We start from the raw sequence: 23,210 nt of genomic DNA, 5'->3' as shown, positions 1-23,210 counted from the left end.
CATTATCTTTGTTTAACTCCATATCACTTTATTCTCCGATTAGTCAAAATTCTTGGAAATTGTCCTTCAGGCCTTATTAAACTGAATTACAATCAAACAGGTCTATCAAGCCTGCTCCTCGTTCAAGACATTCATGGTTGATTCTCTCTACCGCCACAATAGATTAATGGGGGTTGCAATCTCACTGGCACACCACTCTGCAATGGACTACTTCGACAATAAGAAGACATACATCAGTCAAGCTGTCATCTGACAACTACAGCTCGGTGCAGAACATTATCATCCCCTCCAGAACTGGGTCTTTGCCCATCTCTTTGGAACTGGATCCTCGACTTCCTCATCAACAGGCTACAATTGGCACAACCCTAATGACTCTTCAGCCATCAGAAACAATTTCCTTATATGCAGGCATTTGGTATTGTTAGATTGAGTTCCTATGAGAACTGAATATTCAAGGTATACGTCCTATCAAAAAGACAGACAGGTGGGCAGAGGGGGTGGGGGAGCTCTGTTGGTGAGGAATTCAATTCAAGCCCATATGAGGGGTGCCATAGAATCAGGAAATGAAGTCAGTATGGATAGAACTGAGGAATTGTAAGGGTAAAAAGACCTCAATGGGAGTTGTAAGGGTAAAAAGATCTCAATAGGACATCCGGTGGTGCTGTCATGGCTGCCTCTGCCTTCAGTCCGGTATCTTTTTTGTTATGTTTGAAGTGCATTTTTTGGGGGGGGGGGGGTTTGTCTTTTATGTGGGGGGAAGAGGGTACGGTAATGGGGGTACCGTCCTTCAGTCGCTTCCTGGAGAGGATGCGACTATTGTTCGAGTCGCGTTCTCCCCCCCCCCCCCCCCCGTGGCCTTTCCTGCCGGGACCGACCAGAGCTCCAGCAGCGGCGGGGCAACGCTGGATACATCGCGGGGCGGGCGATGCCTTACCGGGGATCGCCGTTTGGAGCTCCGGAGTGCTGGGCCTGCTGCACTGACATCACGGAGCTGTGGTTCGCGAAGCTCCCAACGTATGCGGCGCTGATCAACATCGCGGAGTCCTGCAACCCTTATTCGGGGGTAGCCAGCGTGGGTCTCCGCCCGGCTCAGCCTGTGGACTTCGGGAGCCGCGGACTCCGGTGGGGGGTGGCTGATTTGGAGGTCCAGGCCGCTGAGGATGTTCTCCTTCGGGGTTCGGCGTCGGGGTTCCATCGTTCCCGGCGTGAGGGCCTGAGCATCTGGCCGCCCGTGGCCGAGACTGCGGGGTGCTCGGGAGGCCCCGACCACGGGTGAACATCTGGGAAAATCGGGGAGGCTGGCTGGACTTTGGTTCCTTCCCTAACTTTGGTGCCGCAGTGGGGTTGTGTTGTGTCGTGGACTTCTGTGTTTGTGCTTTTCTTTTATTTTTTATGACTGTAAGGAAAATCCATTTTGTTGTCTCTTATGAGACAATGACAATAAATTGAATCCAATCCAATCCAATCTACAGGCCCTGGATAAAGGGTACGTTGAATCAAAAGTTAAAATTTGCATCGCAAAGGTAATGCTACGCAATAACCTACCTGACCTCCCGGTGGCTCAGCACTTCAACTCCCCCTCCCATTCCCAATCCGACCTCTCTGTCCTGGGTCTCCTCCATTGCCAGAGTGAGCAACAGCGGAAATTGGAGGAACAGCACCTCATATTCCGTCTGGGGTCCTTGCGTCCTTATGGCATTAACATTGAATTCTCCCAATTTGGCTAGTCCGTGCTGTCTCCTCCCCTTCCTTAACCCTCTAGCTGTCTCCTCCCACCCTCCCATCCGCCCGCCCTCGGGCTCCTCCTCCTCCTCCCCTTTTCCTTCTTTCTTTCCCCACCCCCCATCAGTCTGAAGAAGGGTTTCGGCCCGAAACGTCGCCTATTTCCTTCGCTCCATAGATGCTGCTGCACCCGCTGAGTTTCCCCAGCAATTGTGTGTACCTAATGCTACGGTTGTTATGGGAGATTTCAACATGAAGGTAGACTGGGAAAATCAGGTTGGTACTGGACGACAAGAAAGGGAGTTTGTGGAGTGCCTCTGTGATGGATACTTAGAGCAGCTTGTATTGGAGCCTACCTGGGAGAAGGCAATTCTGGATTTAGTGTTGTGTAATGAACCTGATTTGATAAGGGAACTCGAGGTAAAGGAGCCATTAGGAGGTAGTGACCATAATAAGTTTTGTTCTACAATTTGAGAGGGAGAAGGGAAAATCGGAAGTGTCAGTATTACAATTGAACAAAGGGGACTATGGAGCCATGAGGGAGGAGCTGGCCAAAGTTGACTGGAAAGATACCCTAGCAGGGATGACAGTGGAACAACAATGGCAGGCATTTCTGGGAATAATTCAGAAGGTGCAGGAACAGTTCATTCCATGAGGAAGAAAGATACCAAGGGGGGTAAGGGGCTGAAAAAGGGAAGCCAGGGACAGTATAAAAATAAAAGAGAAGAAGTATAACATAACAAAGATGTGCGGGAAGCCAGAGAATTGGGAAACTTTTAAAGAGCAACAGCAGTTAACTAAAAAGCCAATACAGGGAGAAAAGATGAGGTACAAAGGTAAGCTAGCCAAGAATATAAAGGAGGATAGTAAAAGCTTATTTATGTATGTGAAGAGGAAAAAATTAGTTAAGACCAAAGTTGGACCCCTGAAGACTGAAACAGGTGACGTTATTATGGGGAACAAGGAAATGGCAAACGAGTTGAACAGGTACTTTGGATCCGTCTTCACTAAGGAAGACACAAACAATCTCCCTGATGTACTAGTGGCCAGAGGATCTAGGGTGATGGAAGAACTGAAGGAAATTCACATTAGGCAGGAAATGGTTTTGGGACTGAAGGATGATATATCCCCAAATCATGATGGTCTGCATCCCAGGGTACTTAAGGAAGTGGCTCTAGAAATTGTGGATACATTGGTGATCATTTTCCAATGTTCTATAGACTCAAGATCAGTTTCTGTGGATTGGAGGGTAGCTAATGTAATCACACTTTTTAAGAAAGGCGGGAGAGAGAAAACAGGGAATTATAGACCAGTTAGCCTGACATTGGTGGTGGGGAAGTTGCTGGAGTCAATTATAAAAGATGAAATAGAGGCATAATTGGACAGCAGTAACAGGATCGGTCCGAGTCAGTATGGATTTACGAAGGGAAAATCATGCTTAACTAAACTTCTGGAATTTTTTGAGGATGTAACTGGGAAAATGGACAAGGGAGAGCCAGTGGATGTAGTGTACCTGGACTTTCAGAAAGCATTTGATAAGGTCCCGCATAGGAGACTAGTAAGCGAAATTAGAGCACATGGTATTGGGGGTAGGGTACTGACTTGGATAGAAAATTGGTTGGCAGACAGGAAACAAAGAGTAGGAACTAATGGGTTCCTTTCAGAATGGCAGGCAGTGACTAGTGGGGTACCGCAAGGCTCATTGCTGGGTCCGCAGCTATTACAATATACATTAATGATTTAGATGAAGGGATTAAAAGTACCATTAGCAAATTTGCAGATGACACAAAACTGAGTGGCAGTGTGAACTGTGAGGAGGATGCTATGAGAATGCTGGGTGTCTTGGACAGGCTGGGGAAGTGGGCAGATACATGGCAGATGCAGTTCAATGTGGATAAATGTGAGGTTATCCACTTTAGTGGCAAAAACAGGAAGGCAGATTATTATCTGAATGGTGTCAAGTTGGGAAAGGGGGAAGTACAACGAGATCTGGGGGTCCTTGTTCATCAGGCACTGAAAGTAAGCATGCAGGTACAGCAGGCAGTGAAGAAGGCAAATGTCATGTTAGCCTTCATAACAAGAGGAGTTGAGTTAGGAGCAAAGAGGTCATCCTGCAGTTGCACAGGGCCCTAGTGAGACCACACCTGGAGTATTGTGTGCAGCGTAGGTTCACAAGGTTAATTCCCAGGATGGCGGGACTGTCATATGTGATAAAATGGAGCGGCTGGGCTTGTATACACTGGAATTTAGTAGGATGTGAGGGAATCTTATTGAAACATAAAATTATTAAGGGTTTGGACACGCTAGAGGCAGGAAACATGTTCCCAATGTTGGGGGAGTCCAGAACCAGGGGCCACAGTTTAAGAATAAGGTGTAAGCCATTTAGAACGGAGACGAGGAAAAACTTTTTCACACAGAGGATTGTGAATCTGTGGAATTCTCAGCCTCAGATGGCAGTGGAGGCCAATTCTCTGGATGCTTTCAAGAGAAAGTTAGATAGAGCTCTTAAAGATAGCGGAGTCAGGGGATATGGGAAGAAGGCAGGAACGGGGTACTGATTGTGGATGATCAGCCATGATCACAGTGAATGGCTGTGCTAGCTCGAGGGGCCGAATGGCCTACTCCTGCACCTATTGTCTAGATCCCTTTACATTCTAAACTCCAGTGAATATGTGCCTAACCGATCCAATCTCTATCAGAGGGAGTTTCTCTGATAGGATGCCCATTGGTTGGTTAATATTTCTCCTTCCATATGCTGCTTGGGCTGTACAGTGTATATATTGGATTTTCTTTTTTTATATTTCGCTGTCAGTATCTAAATTCATGCTAAATTACCTCAATTCAAAGATTGTGATAAATTTAATTAAAAGATCAAACATTCTCATTTGAAATACATTTTATATAGTACATATTCATATGGTTACTGATGTTCCCTGGCTTGTGACAAGCACGATTTGCGAGTGCATAGACCAGTTGGGCTATGCTTCCTCTACTGCCTCATTTCAACGGGCCCCGCAGTGCACCTGTCCATTTTTAATTCGGGTGACTCCCCTCTGAAACCTTTCGGTACATTGCCTTTTGATAAACGAAGGTGGTGCGACGAGAAAGACGCCGAATTGTTTGCTTAAAGAGGTGGGTCATTGAGAGAGAGACACACAGTCTGGTGGGTGTTGAGGCAGGATTTCCGTTCGCCGCAAGCCTCGAAGTGAAGCGACAATTTGACAAGTTCACTTCCGCAATCCAGCAGAGGAAAACAGAGGAGCAGATGTGGGCAAAGGTGCTGAGGAAGGTGGTTTCTGCGGGCCCTCTGGCCTCTGCAGCCCCGCGCCTCAGAGCAATGCCCGCCCCGGCGGCTGTCAGTGGTTATGCTGGAGCCGGGGCGGCTCTGGGTGGTCGCACTCGGCATTACTCAGATACTCGTCCGCTCTCCGAGATCCAATTACAACATTTAGAAGGCAGCAACTCGGGTAAGGGAGCCGGAGAGAGATGGTTAACTGGTTTATCTCACATTTCTCTAAATATACATGACTTGTTCTTCCAAAATATACCATTAACCAATGTGAGCAAAGAAATCCCCCTTTGCGGAACCTCCAGTAATTTCGCCATTCGCGAGTTCCCGTATCACACTGGTGAGATGAATTTCAATAAAGCTCAAGGATGAATTGGGGGGGGGGAGGGTAACTTGCGCTTTCATGTCCCGACGGTCTGATTCAGTGAAAGGATCAATCACTGAGCCGACCCACAGCTGGGCGGGTGGTACAAGGGCATCCAATTCGCTCTCCCTCCCATATAGCTGACCCTGCGCATCTCATCTGCAGTTGGATGGATTGCTACCTCTTGTGGAAAAACATGCTTACGCTGTTTTGATATCTGTGCTTATAAATAAGTAAACTAGTGCATAATGTACAGAGAAAGATGGCTACACACACACACTCATGTTGGAGTCTAAAACAGGAATGATTTATTTCCAAGTCAAAGGTCACTGGCAGATTTATTGAGCATGTGCGAGAATGAGTATAGCTCAAGCTCATATGCATAAATTACAGGGATACTGTCACATCCTTTCCTTTTTTGACATTTTGGGATTACATTTCCGACGATCCCAAAACAAAGTAAACTTAAACACTTTTCATAATATTACACCGTAGTAATATGGTTTAACTTAAGCCAGAACAGTTTTTTACTCTGTTATTTCACAATTTCAATCATAGTCACACTTGTAACATTTCAATAACATAAACTAATGTTCACATGCTTTCCTGTGATTGGCCATCCATTTTGGATTGCTCTCTTAACTGTTTGTAGTGTTTTGTCTTCCCTGGTATGGGCTTGGATGTGTTTGACCTTGTCCTCTCCCATGCTCAAGGACTCAACTACGTTGACATCAGTGAATCTGGTTGATCCTGTGGTGTCAGGGAGGTATGCTCGGGAGAGCATATCTGCTCGATGCATGTCTTTTCCCTTTACCCACTTGATCTGGATGTCATAGTGTAGCACCCTCATCATCATACCCTGGAGACGTCTTGGTGCTGTATGCAGAGGCTTTTTGACTATGACTTCCAATGGCTTGTGGTCACTCTCAACGATCACTCTCTGTCCGTAGGTGTACTGATGGAAGTGCTCGAGGGCAAACACTATTGCTAGTGCCTCCTTTTCAATCTGATCATATCTCTGCTCGCTTGGCATTAATGCTCGACTCACATAGGACAGTGGTTGTCCCTTCTGCATAAGTGTTGCACCTAGACCTGCCTTGCTTGCATCACATTGTATGGTCAGCTGTTCGTCTGGTGTGTAGTATGCCAGGATAGGTGCCGTGGTCAACAGCTCCGTGATCTTTGACATTGCCATGTCATGTTCTGATGATCATTCCCACTCTGCTTCTTTGTGGGTCAATCTCCTCAAAGGCTCGACAACCTTGGCAGGAATCTTGCCAAGTAGTTTACATTGCCTTGTAATCTTTGGATTTCTGTTGGATTGGTAGGGTTGGGTATCTCTAGGAAAGCTTGGATCTTCTTCGGATCCGGTTTCAGGCCACAATCTGTAATTATATATCATAGAAATGTGCTACACGTAGTTTTCACTACCTACTTCTTCCGGTTCAGCTTGATGCCTCTGTCTCTGCATCGCTGAAGAAGATCTTCCAGTCTTGCATCGTGATTTCTTTCTGCATCTTCTCTGGTGTCCCCTACTCTGAATAGGATGATGTCATCAGCAACACATTCCACTTCCTTTTCATACATTTGTTTGAACATTTTCCATTCTTCCACCCTGTTCTCTTTGAGCTTTTGATTGGGTGGTAGGGCCACGTGGCAAGATGGACTGGTCTGCGCCATTTTGAAATATCAGCGTATTCCCTCACTCTTACTAGCTTATTTTATCTTTAAGCAGACTCTCACAGCACGTCGTTTAAACTTCGATTCCCACGGCGCTGATTTACACACATTGCCTTATCTTTGTGTGTTCACTGACCTGCATTCACTCATGCATGCAGCTAGTCCGGTCGCTGAGCGTTGAAACATTGGTTCCTGAAAGCTTTTGATTAGCATTTTTTCTAATCATCATAGTGTCCATTTGATTCACAAATGTTCACTTTCACCGCTGCCACCATGTTTTGATATCTGTCTGCTTATAAAATAAGTAAACTAGTACATAATGTACAGAGAAAGATGGCTGCACACACACTCGTGTTGGAGTCTAAAACAGGAATGATTTATTTCCAAGTCAAAGGTCACTGACTGATTTACTGAGCATGTGCGAAAATGAGCACAGCTCATATGCATAAATTACAGGGATATTGTCACATACGCTATGTTTTTGTGATTTTAATATTGTAATCACCATTTTTACTTTAAAAAATAATATATATATATTAATATATTTAAAATCTCTATCAGAAATGTTTTAAAACAGCCCAAAAACCTTGAAGGTGGTGAATATTTCAAGGTCACAGTGGCCAATTCCCTGCTCGCCTCCTGGAACCTGCTCCACGCCGCAACACCTGGATGCAAAAGGCCTTCTACGCAGCAAACGCCAAGTGCAGTTGGATAGATAAAACAGACCATTTGTCCAGGAAGCAGGCGTGAGCCAACCCAACCAGCTTGCCCTGTGCTCCTGATGTTTGGTTATTCAGCAAATGTTAGCACGCAGTTTCAGATGCACAATCGCTGCAATTTTCCACAAAAAGCTGGCAAAACCAGGGCGAGAGTAATTGTCATTGACCATAGTTGATAATGCATGTGATTTGCTTTAATAAATTTTTGATGGACTTGCATGTTAACCATCTGTGCTTCTCCTAGGAGGGTACGCAGATTTCTTTACATAATTATATTTGGTATCTATCTTTACATAAGTAGTTTTTTTTTTGCTACCATGTTGTGTCTACTCACACACCCATTCATTATATACCAACTGCCAAATGTTTGCCCGTTCATTTATCCTGTTGGTGTCCCTTACAGACTATGTCCTTCTCACAACCAGCTTTTCCATCTAAGTTGTAGCCAAAATTGCTGAAGATGCAATGCATTTGTTCTCTTTGCCTAAGTTATTAATGTAAAACATTTATATTAATCTTTGTTAACCAAGCACAGATTTCAGAAGCGGTCCTCTATGGTGGGTCTGTGTTTTTGTGGCCCAGTTTCTACCAGGCCAAGGTTATTGGGGCCAAGATAGTGTGGGCCCTTACTTTTTGGGGGTCACACCATGTCAAGCCTGGGTTCAAGAATGCCAGTGCATCTCATTACATTTTGAAAGAGACCTTTAAAGAGCTGCTATCAGCATAAAAAGAGATGGAGCAGGTCAGGCAGCATTTCTAAAGAAAATGGTAGGTGACATTTCAGGTTGGGACCCTTCTTTAGACCCTCTGGTTCTTTCTTGAACATTAAAGAATTAAGGAGTAACCAGAATTTTTGAAATCATTTTTATGGGATGCAGTAATCACTGGCAAGGCAAACATTTATAATTGCTCGAGATGGTAGAGGTGAGCCACCATCTTTAAATATTTCTTCTGGTTAAGATACTTCCACAATGCACTCAGAGGGCAAAATTTAACATTTGTATCCAGCATCAATGAAGGAACATTTATGTATTTCCAAGTCAGGGTGGTGTGTGACTTGGAAGGGAACCTGCTGATGGTGGTATACCCATGCATCTGATGTCCTCGTCCTCCTTGGTGAACCAGGCTGCAAATTTAGCAGATGATGTTAGATGGGGTAGGAAAGTGGATTTTACACCAAAGGTTGGAACAGTTATTATCTTATTGAAAAGCATGTCAAGTTTGAGGGGCCATATCACTTGCTCCTGCTTCAAAATCTTTCTTATGGTTTTTCAATATTAGCAAAAACTGAATCTTGCAACATCAGAACATTTTCTTTATCATTTGTTTTAGGAATTGCAACAATTTTAATGAACAGACCTCATGCAAGAAATTCCCTTGGAAAAGTATTTGTTATGCAGGTTAGTAAGTGCAGTTTATTACAGTGGAGTCCTCTGCTTTAAAGCAAGTTTCTTTCTATTAGGAATGCTGAAAGTTTGCTCTTTGAATTATTTCTTACAGAAGTAGATGTAGCCAAGTTGCTGGACCCTGCTCCACCATTCACAGAGATGATGACCGATGTTGTGTTTCAATTGCACTTAAGGGCCAATCCCCATAACTTCTGATTTTCTTTGTGTAAAAGTCTACCAATCTCAGCCTTGAATGCACATCCACAGCCATCTGAGGCAACAGGAGACATGGAACGATGCATAGAGCACACAGCCCCTTGAGTTTGCTCTGCAATTCAAGACGATTAAATTAATTTCTTGCATGCTCAAGTATATTTTTTAAATCCAGATGTAATATATTCTCTGCTTCATCTACGCTGCCAATAAAATCAAAAGCTCATTCCTTAAGCAGGAAACATCTCATTTCAGCCTTAAAGGGCCTGTCCCACTGTACGAGGTAATTCAAGAGCTCTCCCGAATTTAAAAAAAATTAAACTTGTGGTAAGCACGTAGAATGTACGTAGCTGGTACGTCGGAGCTCGGGACGTCTCTTAGCGGCTCGTAACGCTAACGGCAGGGAAATGCGGTAAGCTCGTGAAGACTCGTGAAGATTTTTCAACATGTTGAAAAATGTCCACGCGGGCCCGGAGTACCTACGAGCGGCTATTACCGTAATTCTCCGAGTTCGAATCAGTGGAAACTCGGGAGAACTCTTGAATTAGCTCGTACAGTGGGACAGCCCCTTTATCCTGAGTGAATGGCCTGTTCTTTTCACTTTAGCTGGAGGAATCTCCATCTATATTGTCAATTCCTCAGAGTCTGTACTCCCAATGAAAAATCTCTCATTCTTCTCAACTCCCATGTATAACATACAAATTAGGAGCCAGTGCAGGCTACTCCAATCCTTGTGCCTGCTCCACCATTCAATAAGATCATGCTGACCTGATTCTATCTGGAACTCTGCATTCCCATGTATGTGCATAAGAATACAAGAAAATAGGAGAGGTCAAGTCTACTTTGCCATGGGTGATTTGTTCTAGGCTGTTTTATACCAGTTTCCCAAAGACATCAATTCCCTGAATTTACAAAAATACTTCCTATTTAACGACCTGCGATTGGGAGTGCAGAATTCAACATGGAATTGCACGGAGCACAGTTCTATCAATTTTCTCTCCTGTACGTCTCCAAATGTGACTATTGAAAATGTCAGCGCTTTCACTAGGTCATGCTAAATCAATGAGGCAGAACATGCTGCAGCCATAATTGTTTACATCATATTCATAATCAGAGGAGATCACTTGCATTTAACTGTAAACAATCCAATTTCTATTTTATAGTTGATATCAAGAAGAAAATAATCTGTTTTACCTTTGCACACTTCCCCAACCACCTCTATTAATCAAGAATACTGTACATCTACCTCTGTCTTAAAAATATTCAAAGACTGCTTCCATCGCCCTTTGTGGATGGGAGTTCCTCAGCCCTCTGAGAGAGAATTTTTTTTTAATTCTGTCTCAAATGGGCAACACCTTTTTTAAGCATTGACTCCTAGATTCCCCCATAAGAGAAACATTCTGTTCACATCCACCCTGTCAAACCTCTTTAAGTTTTTGGGGTTCAATCAAATGACCTCTCATAGTTCTGAAAACCCAGTGCACATTGTGCACAAGCCCAGCGTGGCCCATTCCAGGAATCAGTAAAGTAAATGAAAATTAAAAACTGTGGATGTTGGGAATATAAAACAAAAATGGGAATTGTTGGAAACACTCAACAGGTCAGACAGCGTCTGTGCAGAAAGAGAGTTAATGGCACAGGCTTCATCAAAACCAAGGGAAGTTAGCAATCAATGATTGGGAGATAGACACAAAACGCTGGAGTAACTCAGGGGGACAGGCAGCATCTCTGGAGAGAAGGAATGGGTGACATTTCAGGTCGAGACCCTTCTTCAGACTGGTTAGGGATATGGGAAACGAGGGATATAGACGATGATGTAGAGAGATAAAGAACAATGAATGAAAGATATCCAAAAAAGTAACGACGATAAAGGAAACAGGTCATTGTTAGCTGTTTGTTGGATGAAAATGAGATGCTAGTGTGACTTGGGTGGGGGAGGGATAGAGAGCGAGGGAATGCTGTGGTTACTTGAAGTTGGAGAAATCAATATTCATACCACTGGGCTGTAAGCTCAATGATTAGGGGTCAGTATTGTATGTTAATATGGTGACACAGTTATAACTGCGACTGCCATATTTTTAATGAACGTGTGCTTTCTCTTGTCACTTGCTCATTCAATTTCTTGTTTCAGTCTCATTACCTATCATATCATTAGCTTGGCCCTGACCTTGTGACTGTGGTCATAGTTCCATTGTTGTACACATCAATACGACGTGGTTGAGGAAAGTCAAAGAAAAAAGCAGAATTGATTTCTTGTTTTCAGCTTGAAGAAATCATTGAAGATCTGCAAAAAGACAAAAGTGTGCGTGTGGTGTTGTTCAAGAGCCAGATCAAAGGAGTTTTCTGTGCAGGTAAGTTCTAGGATCTGAATAATCAACAACTGTTGTCTAATAGGTCAGAAGAAAATAGTTTCCTATTTCATTGAGGTTAATTGTCATTGTAATCTATTGCAGCGTTTGATAACGCATTTTGTATTTGGAGATCAGTCTACTCTCCCAAGCTTTGTGACAGTTGTAATACTGCAGTGATTTCTTGAGAACCATCCTCCCACGGAGCATTAAAATCTGCAGACTTGCAAACAGTGCACCAGATTGCACTTGATCCATCCCAATATTAGGATCCATCCTAATATTCACTACCACTACCCTGTACCCCAGTCCCACATTGTTATTTCTAAAACCACTTACTTCTTGCAGTCCACACGAGTTCCAGGTCTCACAACTACAGTTGTGCTGCAAAGAAGAATGATAAGGTCCGGAGCCAGGCCTCAGGCAATGGAATCTGAACTCCAGATCACTGAAAGACAGTTCAAATGATTTCTTTATAATGTTTCATACTTGATATATTAACAAGGTCAGAGACTTTCCAGCCCAATTGTCGTGTTATGAACGTTAGTAAGTTCATTATTAAAGAACTCAAAAGATTAATATTTCAGTATTCAAGGTTGGCTCTGGAATTCTATCTGTGGAATTTCGCGAGTAATTTAGAAGCACTAATGATTTATTGCACTGTATGATTCATTGACAAAATTAAAATGTTCCCTTTTTACATATCCACCTGTATTAAATAGAGGATTTATGGATAAAGCCAAGAATATAGTTTGACATATGAACAATGGCAAATGGAAACCTGCCGTTTTTAAATATTTTAATTTTAAGACGTTTGCTTACACCAGTGTTAATTATTGGGTCCATTACTGATCCCAAATGTGTTAATATTAGGTGATCTTATTGATCAACACAGAGAAGTGTTTATTTACTGCTGACCAGTGCTTATAAGCATTCTGTTGATTCTAATCATTAAGCAATGTAATGTACATTTATATCATTAAAGAAGTTGTTTTAGAGATTATTGTTTTTCGCTTACTCGGATTTATTTTCTAGGTGCTGATTTGAAAGAACGAGCAGAAATGACTAATACCGAAGTTGGCCACTTTGTTCACAAGCTGCGAAGTTTAATGAGCAATATTGGAAAGTACAAAGAAATTAATCGAACTGTTTTGCTGTAGTGATATTTTCAATCAATTTTTGTTTTAAATGTAGTGGACTTTGAGTTTTTGAGCATATACCCTTTGTGCAGGATTTTCTAGCCTTCTCTGAAGAATGCCGCTGTTCTAATTATACATTTGGCCATAAACTAACTATTTCTACCTCTTTTTGATGACTACTCGTGTATTGAGAGATTTGGAGAAGAGTCTTAATGTTGCTCCAAATGGTTATAATCACGACAACAACGTGCTTGGCTACTGTAGATAATACTTTTGTTTAACTCTTCTCATACTACTTGGTTCTTCTTTTCATCACTGCAAACCGTTTTTGGCATATTATTTGGCAGATAAAGTAAATGTCCAATATTACAAGCTTTGCATTCTAAAGATTCGGAATTACGTAAATTTACCTTTACTGTCAAGCTCCACCTAGGCAATAGACAATAGGTGCAGGAGTAGGACATTCAGCCCTTCGAGCCAGCACCGCCATACAATGTGATCATGGCTGATCATCCCCAATCAGTGCCCCGTTCCTGCCTTCTCCCCATATCCCGACTCCATTATTTTTAAGAGCCCTATCTAGCTCTCTCTTGAAAGCATCCAGAGAACCTGCCTCCACCGCCCTCTGAGGCAGAGAATTCCACACTCACCACTCTCAGTGAGAAAAAGTGTTTCCTCGTCTCCGTTCTAAATGGCTTACTCCTTATTCTTAAACTATGGCCCCTGGTTCTGGACTCCCCCAACATCGGGAACATGTTTCCTGCTGTACCTGCATGCTTACTTTCATAGACTGATGTACAAGGACCCCCAGATCCCGTTGTACTTCCCCTTTTCCCAACTTGACGCCATTTAGATAGTAATCTGCCTTCCTGTTTTTGCTACCAAAGTGCATAACCGCACATTTATCCGCATTAAACATCATCTGCCATGCATCTGCCCACTCCCCCAACCTGTCCAAGTCACCCTGCATTCTCATAGCATCCTCCTCACAGTTCACACTGCCACCCAGCTTTATGTCATCTGCAAATTTGTTAATGTTACTTTGAAACCCTTCATCCAAATCATTGATGTATATTATAAATAGCTGCGGTCCCAGCACCGAGCCTTGCGGTACCCCACTAGTCACTGCCTGCCATTCTGAAAGGGACCCGTTAATCCCTACTCTTTGTTTCCTGTCTGCCAACCACTTCTCTATCCATGTCAGCACTCTACCCCCAATACCATGTGCCCTAATTTTGCCCACTAATCTCCTATGTGGGACCTTATCAAATGCTTTCTGAAAGTCCAGGTACACTACATCCACTGGCTCTCCCATATCCATTTTCCTAGTTACATCTTCAAAAAATTCCAGAAGATTAGTCAAGCATGATTTCCCCTTCGTAAATCCATGCTGACTCGGACCGATCCTGTTACTGTTATCCAAATGTTTGGCTATCTCATCTTTTATAATTGACTCCAGCATCTTCCCCACCACTGATGTCAGGCTAACTGGTCTATAATTCCCTGCTTTCTCTCTCCCGCCTTTCTTAAAAAGGTTATCTCAGATCACGTCATCGGGTGGCGCCGAGATGGCAGCCTCGCCAGCAGCCTGTGTCTTATTTCGACTTTTTTGTTATATTTAGTGTGTCTAAAATGTATGATTTAATGTTTCTCAGTATGTTTTTATGTGGGGGGTGAGTGGGGGGGATAGGGGGAAACCGTTTTCAGTCACTTACCTCGACAGAGATGTGATGTTTCTCCGTGTCATGTCTCCATCCCCTCCCCGCGGCCTAACAACTGGATTGGTGCGGCCTTTCCTGGAAACCAGCCTGGTGCTTCAAGCCGCAAGCGCGGCGCGTACTTTAACATCGCGGAGCTGGCAATCCTTTGCCAAGGATCGCTGTGGAAGTGCTCCGACTTTGGGCCTGTGGACTTTAACGCCGTGAAGCCGCGGTCTCCGGTACGAAAAGGCCGACTCGGGAGCTCCATGCCGCGGAGTGTTTCCGTTCCGTCCCGACACCGGAGTCTCCATCATCCCGACGCGTGGACTTTAACATCGGGCCGTCGGCAGAGGCAGTACTGAGAGTTCAAGGCCCCGACCACCACGGGTGAACAAAGGAGGAAGATGACTGAACTTTATTGTCTTCCATTACAGTGAGGAATGTTGATTCCACTGTGGTGGATGTTAAAATTATTATTGTGTACTGCGTTCTTTTTTTTACTTGTATGGCTGTATGGTAACTCAAATATCACTGTACCTTAATTGGTGCATGTGACAATAAATGTGAACTTGAACTTAGCTTTTGAAATCATTTTTTAATCATGCACAGATCCAGTTTTAACTTTTTAAATATGTTAACGTGGTATGTGTTTTATTTTACAGCATCCCTGCCCATGCCCACCATTGCTGCAATAGATGGCTTTGCACTTGGTGGTGGTCTGGAGCTGGCATTGGCCTGTGATCTTCGTGTGGCAGGTATTGTCAAACACTATTGTTACACCAAATACAACATCACACCATTTAAACTGTGAAAATTGTCACAATTAGAAATATGGCATTCAGAATAAAGATTGCTTTACAATAATTGCATTTTGATTACAGGATTGGCAGGTTTGAGCCTTCAGTACTGTAAACTATCTAAGTTTTTATTAATTGTTGAACAAATCTTTTGCATGAATATCTTCAATCTCGCAACTTTTCAATTCAATTGAGAAATAGGCAAAGGCTGAAAATGGTCATCCTTTACAGTGTTCCTTTGCATAATTTACTCAACATTGCCCTATATGTTCTAATCCAAATCATTAATATAAATGACATCAGAGGACACAGCACCAGTTCCTGCGGCACACCCTTGGTCACCGGTCTCCAATCTGAAAAACAACCCTCCACTAACACCCTGTGCCTCCAACCACCAACCCAATTTTGTATCCAGTAAGTGAAGAAAGATCCAGTTTCCAAGTTCATCTTATAGTGGCACGTGAAAAATTATTTAAATATCCAGAAGATCAAACTGAGGATGTCATCTGCTCAAATTAATAGAGAGCATATTGATGAATAATTTTTTGTGAATTTTCTGTGATTGGACCATGGAATTGACTGGTGACAGACAAGAAATTCCGAAGACTACAAACAAATTAGACAACGGTGAAATTTGAACATTTCTTGGATAGAATAACCAAGATGCAGCATATTCACAATTCCATTGGCATGTTTCAGTGGATGGAACCCATTTTATGACTGAAGAAAGTAGTGATGAGGATCAACAGTCAAAACTACCACTGATCATTGCTCAAAAAACATTGCTTTTTATTAACGACTGCTTGTCTTATAATAATAATAATAAATTTTATTTATTGGGCGCCTTTCAGACATCTCAAGGACACCTTACATAGATTAACAGGAATATAAACATATAATCAGAATAAAATAAATAATAAAGACATCACAGAGACACAAATTAAAAACAGAACTCAGTCCAAAAACAGAAAATCAAAAACACAATATGAAGAGAGAACAGCGGCAGCCAAAGCGCGCCAGAGTTACACTATTCCCATCTCGTTACTGTCATAGAGACAAACGCATGGAAACAGTCCTTCGGCCCAAACTTGCCCACGTCGCCCAACATGCCCCATCTACATTAGTCCCACCTGTCTGTGTTTGGCCTATATCCCTCCAAACCTATCCTATCCATGTTCAGTGCATTCAGAAATTATTCAGACCCCTTCACTTTTTCCACATTTTGTTACGTTACAGCCTTATTCTAAAATGGATTACATTTTAATTTTTTTAATCATCAATCTACACACAATACCCCATAATAAAAATGTGAAACCAGGTGTTTAGAAAATTTTGCAAAGTAATTAAAAAGAAATAACTGAAATATCACATGTATTCAGACCCTTTACAGTACTTTGTTGAAGCACCTTTGGCAGCGATTACAGCCTCAAGTCTTCTTGGGTATGACGCTAAAAGCTTGGCACACCTATATTTGGATAATTTCTCCCATCTTTGCAGATCCTCTCAAGCTCTGTCAGGTTGGATGGGGAGCGGTGATGCACAGCTATTTTCAGGTCCAGAAATTTTTGATCGGGTTCAAGTCTGGGTCTGGCTGGTCCAATCAAGGACATTCACAGACTTGTCACAAAGCCACTCCTGCATTGTCTTGGCTGTGTGCTTAGGATTGTTGTCCTGTTGGAAGGTGAACCTCCGCCCCAGTCTGAGGTCCAGAACGTTCTGGAGCAGATTTTCATCAAGGATCTCTCTCTACTTTGCTCCGTTCATCTTTCCCTCAATCCTGACTAGTCTCCCAGTTCCTGCTGCTGAAAAACATCCCCACAGCATGATGCTGCCACCACCATGCTTCACCGTAGGTATGGTATTGTCCAGGTGATGAGCAGTGCCTGGTTTTCTCCAGACGTGACGCTTGGCATTCAGGCCAAAGAGTACAATCTTGTTTTCATCAGACTAGAGAATCTTCTTTCTCATGGTCTGAGAGTCCGTTAGGTGACTTTTGGCAAACTCCAAGCGGGCTGTCATGTGCCTTTTACTGAGGAGTGGCTTCCATCTGACCACTCTACCATAAAGGCCTGATTAGTGGAGTGCTGTAGATAAAGTTGTCCTTCTGGAAGGTTCTTCCATGTCCACAGAGGAACTCTGGAGCTCTGTCAGAGTGACCATCAGGTTCTTGGTCACCTCCCTGACCAAGGCCCTTCTCCGCCGATTGCTCAGTTTGGCCAGGTGGCCAGCTCTATGGCGAGTCCTGGTAGTTCCAAAGTAAATCAATGGCAACAGGATGAACTGCTCAATTTTGAGTGTCATAGCAAAGGGTCTGAATACTTATGTAAATGTGATATATCAGTTATTTATTTTTAATTACTTTGCAAAAAATTCTTAACACCTGATTTTTCTTCTTCTGGGGTATTGCGTGTAGATTGATGATAAATAGATGATGTATCTGTCCAAATATTTTTTTAAATGTTGTGATAATACCTGCCTCAACTACCTCCTCCAGCAGCTCGTTCCATGTACCTACCACCCTTTGTGTAAAATAAGTTGCCCCTTGGGTTCTTATTAAATCTTTTCCCCCTCATCCTAACCCTATGTCCCACTGTGTTCTCATGCTATGCCCCTCACAAATATTTTGCTCTCTACCTATCATTGCTGTTTTACCTTCTGTTTTGGCTTTTATTTGTTGTTTTCTGGCTGTTTCTATTGCATTTTTTCCCATAACTGTGCTATCTCATTTTCACTGTACCCTCTTCTCTTTCTTTCTCGGTGCCATTGTGTACAAATACATAGAGCACTCTAGCTTTCTGATTCCGATGTTAATACTCCATTGTTGCAGATATGAACCTATCGGTCATCTTCTACAAAAATATGTTAGGTCAAACAATAGACAATAGGTGCAGGAGTAGGCCATTCGGCCCTTCGAGTCAGCACCGCCATTCAATGTGATCATGGTTGATCATCCCCAATCAGTATCCCGTTCCTGTCTTTTCCCCATATCCCCTGACTCCATTATTTTTAAGAGCCCTATCTAGCTCTCTCTTGAAAGCATCCAGAGAACCTGCCTCCACCACCCTCTGAGGCAGAGAATTCCACAGACTCACCACACTCTGTAAGGAAAAAGTGTTTCCTCGTCTCCGTTCTAAATGGCTTACTCCTTATTCTTAAACTGTGGCCCCTGGTTCTGGACTCCCCCAACATCAGGAACATGTTTCCTGCCTCTAGAGTGTCCAAACCCTTAACAATCTTATATGTTTCAATAAGATCCCCGCTCATCCTTCTAAACTCCAGTGTACAAGCACAGCTGCTCCATTCTCTCAGCATATGGCAGTCCCACCATCCCGGGAATTAACCTTGTAAACCTACGCTGCACTCCCTCAATAGCAAGAATGTCCTTCCTTAAATTAGGGAATCAAAGCTGCACACAATACTCCAGGTGTGGTCTCACTAGGGCTCTGTACAACTGCAGAAGGACCTCTTTGCTCCTATCTTCGATTCCTTTTGTTATAAAGGCCAACATGCCATTCGCTTTCTTCACTGCCTGCTGTACCTGCATGCTTACTTTCACAGACTGATGAACAAGGACCCCCAGATCCCTTTTCCCAACGACGCCATTTACATAGTACTCTGCAAACAGCCCAACTCCTTTAATATATGTACCTGACCTGTCTCTTGTTTTCTTAACTTTAGCATCTTCAGCCAAAATGGGTCTTATTGAAGTTACCAGAGGCCTCCTCCCCGGTGCTGGTAAGCTATTTTCTTTACGATATGAAATGGTGAAAAACTGCAACTATAAACATTAACAAATGAAATTTGAATGTAACATTACTAATCTATTATAATTAATCAGTTTTTCACTTTCATCTTCCCCCTACCCCCGCTCCACTCCTCTCCCAGGTGGTAGCCAGCGGCTGCCTCGTATTGTGGGAATCAACAAGGCGAAGGAACTTATTTTCACTGGTCGACAGGTTGATGGCAAGCAAGCAGTGTCCATTGGTCTCGTGAATGACACTGTGACTCAAAATGACGTGGGAGATGCAGCTTATCAAAAGGCTCTCGATCTTGCCAAAGAGATACTTCCACAGGTTTGTATTAAACAGATTGCATTAAAATAAATCAGTGATGCTTGCAGTTGCTATTTTTTGTTTAATAACTTGTGACTAAATGGTGGACAAACAATGTATTGTGAGCTGCTGTCATCTTCCCCCAAAAAACCATGAGCATTTCACAGCTACTTAGCTTAAGCTAATAGTTGATATATGTATTACCCACATTAGTGTAGAATTATGCTAATTTTTGGTGGGAGGTGTTCGTGTTAAATTATGAGGAAAGAGTCTAATTTCTGTCTATTGTATTTCTGTCTATCTGAATATTGCATTTGAATTGGAAATATAATTGTAATCTTATTTGAAGGGTCCAGTGGCTGTCAGGATGGCAAAGCAAGCAATGAACAGAGGCATTGAGGTAATGTTTTTCTGGACGTGGTAAGGTCAATAAGAACCAAGAAGGTGGCACGGTGGCGCAGCAGTAGAGTTGCTGCCTTACAGCGCCGGAGACCCAGGTTCGATCCCAACTATGGGTGCTGTCGGTACGGAGGTTGTATGTTCTCCCCGTGACTGCATGGGTTTTCTCCAAGATCTTCGGTTTCCTCCCTCACTCCAAAGATGTGCAGGTATGTAGGTTAATTGGCTTGGTATATGTGTAAATTGTCCCTAGTGTGTGTAGCATAGTGTTAATGTGCGGGGATCGCTGGTCGGTGCGGACTCAGTGGGCCGAAGAGCCTGTTTCCACGCTGTATCTTTAAACTAAAAAAACTAAACTAAACCTCCACGATAGTCAAAATTCTTGCAAATCCATTTTACTGCCTGAAACTAAGTAAATAACCTTGGGTGGCATTCACTCGAGTGCCAGCCATTGTAATCCAGCAGACCTCCAAAATAAATGTTAACAACATCTCTGCCACTTGGAATTTATCTAAAAGAGACTTGGTGTAGCCCTGACAATCCTGATTGTTTTAGCAACAAGGGTTTTACAACTGGTTTCAATGTGCCTTAAATTTTCTTTAAAAAAGTCAGCACCTTGCCATGGCATCAGGAACCAGTCTTTGATCCAGATTCTTTTTAACGTTATTGAAATGTATTGACCTGTATAACCCACACTGCTAAATCATCTTCTGATGAGGTTCAAGTGGGCTGTTGATATGACAAACTTCTCCATGCCTTGAGCAAGTCACTTAAGCTGTAAAAAAAGGATAACTTTACATTTACCCCCAATATGTGAGACAGTTTCCACGAAAGCATATTATTGAAACACAGTCTAGCTATATGCCATAACTGCCATTTAATCAACAGTACAAGTCCACCTATTTCAGACTTTCAGGTCTTGCCTTGGTGGATTTGTTTGAATTAAAAAGAGTACATTCCTATGTTATGTAGTGTGGCAAAGGATACGGAAGACTCTTAAGTGCTTGAAGGAAGTGATTGAATTGATCTCCAAAAGCATCTTCTCCCACAAATAAGCTGCTTTGAGCAAATGTGGGCTCTTTTTGAGGCAGCGAGTATAGATTATTATTTTGAAAAAGAACAGAAGTAGGACAAAGGTACACAAAATTGCTGGGGAAACTCAGCGGGTGCAGCAGCATCTATGGAGCGAAGGAAATAGGCGACGTTTCGGGCCGAAACCCTTCTTCAGACTCTCTGTAGGACAAAGTTGATCATGTAATACAGATTTTATATAATGAATTAACATAGTATGGGTGTTTCAAAAAGAAAACTACATAATTAACTATTGAATTTGTTGTTGTGGCAGTGGCTGAGGGGTTGGTGAACATGGGCACTGCGAAATAACTGCTCATTGTCCTGTGCTGTAGAATATTTTTATCATTACCTGATCAGGCAAAGGTCTTTGTTCAAAAGCTTTTCTAAACCACAACAGCTTGGTGGCATTATTTCAGCACTGCACAAAGAGTCAGCTGCCTCTGAAATCTAGTTCCCAAGTGGTGCTTGAACCAACAATAGCTTTGGCTGAATCTGCTACTAAACGCACAATGGAGTATTTTAGTCCCAAAACCTTAGTTGTTTCTCTTTCCATAGATGCTGCCAATCTGCTGTTTTCACAGCATGTTCTGTTTTTATTCAATACAAATGAATCAATTGACCCTCGTTCTTTTATATTTATTTTACTTCAGCCATGATTGAAGATTGTCCAGTTGTATTTTCCTGATATTTCCTTTCATTGCTAAAAACTGCGGGTAGTGATTCTTCATCTGTGAGCCTCCATTAGGGGAAAGGGTTGTTTAGTTAAAGTAGACAAACAAACCAAGTAGGATTGTGTTCAAGAAGGAACTGCAGATGCTGGAAGATCGAAGGTACACAAAAATGCTGGAGAAACTCAGCAGGTGCAGCAGCATCTATGGAGCGAAGGAAATAGGCGACGTTTCGGGCCGAAACCCTTCTTCAGACTGAACATTGTGTTCCTGTTCAGTTGCTGAACACTCAGTGTGAATCCTAGTCCATGTTTCCCACCCCCTCCCTTCTGGAATGAAAGTTAAATTGGAGCACTTTAATGTTGTCCGAGTAAATGTCACCCTCTGCAGAGCATTGTTGCCAGATTAAAGCTGTAGCGTTCCTGACATTAAATACAGGCATGTTCAATGTATTGTTCTCACTCTTGACTTTTATCTCTTACTTTAATCACCTTCTAGTTTGTTTTGACAGAAGGATTAAAGACATTCATACTAAAATTAATGCATTTTCCATATCTAAATTATTACATTTTAAAATCCCATAATAAATCAATGACTAAAATACAAATGTTGAATTAAATCCCCAACAGTACCTATTATTCAGAAAATAATATTCCTAGCAATGGTTTAAGAGTGCAGAATCTGAAAATTCAGTTTATTTCATAATTACCAGAACATTCTTTTCTAACCCTAAGTATTTTTAATTCTCTGTAGGTAGATGTTACATCTGGAATGGCAATTGAGGAAATGTGTTATGCTCAGGTATGACGTGCTTTTATTTTACTTTGAAACCTTGTGCTATTTCAGTTGAGAATAATTCAATTTTCAAAAGTCAAAGGATTTTGACATTTGTACCTTTTTCTAACACAGGTCATACCCACAAAAGACCGATTGGAAGGGATGGCAGCATTCAAAGAGAAACGATTACCGCACTTTACTGGAAAATGAAATAAAATGCATCTCTGATCTGCAGTATAAACTAAATAAACTAAATACATTCACAGTTAAGTACTTAACTTGAAAATTATGTTTCCTGATATGGCACTTTTACAGATCACTGTAAATTTTCAGTGATTCTACACTATGTGTACACGGTGTCATTTGGCTGGGTCGGAAATGTAGTACAGGTTGAAACACTCTATAGCATGTTTTGAATCTCTAGTGCAGATCCGTACAAATTAACTAATTCTAAGATCTAAAATTAGCTAACTACTAATCTGCAGCTAATTAACAGCCCAGTGCAACATATGCAATATTAGCCTACACTAATCTCAGCCGACACCATTTCCAATTTATTGAAATGTTCGGCTTATGGGACCGTTCTCAAACCCTTACACAACCCAGGGAGTGTCTTTAAAGAACGGTTTTGCTCAGAGGAGGATCTTCAGGGAACAGTTTTTGCGGTTTGGCAGCAATCAGATCCCAAGAGTGCCAGGAGAGTTTCAAACTAGTAACAAATGTTATTGACAGTTTAATAGGAGCCCTTATAATGGGTACTCCATGTCGTTCATTTTCCATGTATATTGCTGTTTTCAAATCATTTTTTAAAAATTGCATATCTGACAGGATTTTGCTAAATAATTGACGTCTTTTGTTTCAATAAAGTTAATCAAATGGAA

The 23,210-nt window shown here is 42.3% G+C and overlaps 1 protein-coding gene across 2 annotated transcripts in view; it reads left to right on the top strand.

The window, feature by feature from the left end:
* The window catches only part of echdc2 (enoyl-CoA hydratase domain containing 2), a 34,641-nt gene extending 11,431 nt beyond the window's left edge, over nt 1-23,210 (top strand). Inside the window, exons 2-11 of one of the 2 annotated variants that reach the window (XM_033028633.1) lie at nt 4,934-5,189; nt 9,107-9,174; nt 11,639-11,726; nt 12,759-12,845; nt 15,225-15,317; nt 19,038-19,094; nt 19,245-19,432; nt 19,761-19,811; nt 22,306-22,353; nt 22,462-23,210. In XM_033028633.1, coding sequence (XP_032884524.1) covers nt 4,934-5,189; nt 9,107-9,174; nt 11,639-11,726; nt 12,759-12,845; nt 15,225-15,317; nt 19,038-19,094; nt 19,245-19,432; nt 19,761-19,811; nt 22,306-22,353; nt 22,462-22,539 — 1,014 coding nt within the window. In that variant the 3' untranslated portion in view covers nt 22,540-23,210. The remainder of the gene's footprint in view (nt 1-4,933; nt 5,190-9,106; nt 9,175-11,638; nt 11,727-12,758; nt 12,846-15,224; nt 15,318-19,037; nt 19,095-19,244; nt 19,433-19,760; nt 19,812-22,305; nt 22,354-22,461) is intronic. The other variant, XM_033028634.1, reaches the window with a different exon arrangement.

Source organism: Amblyraja radiata, chromosome 10 (genome assembly GCF_010909765.2).
Source record: "Amblyraja radiata isolate CabotCenter1 chromosome 10, sAmbRad1.1.pri, whole genome shotgun sequence".
Classification (NCBI taxonomy): Eukaryota; Metazoa; Chordata; class Chondrichthyes; order Rajiformes; family Rajidae; genus Amblyraja; species Amblyraja radiata.
This window is presented reverse-complemented; position numbering and strand designations above follow the sequence as displayed.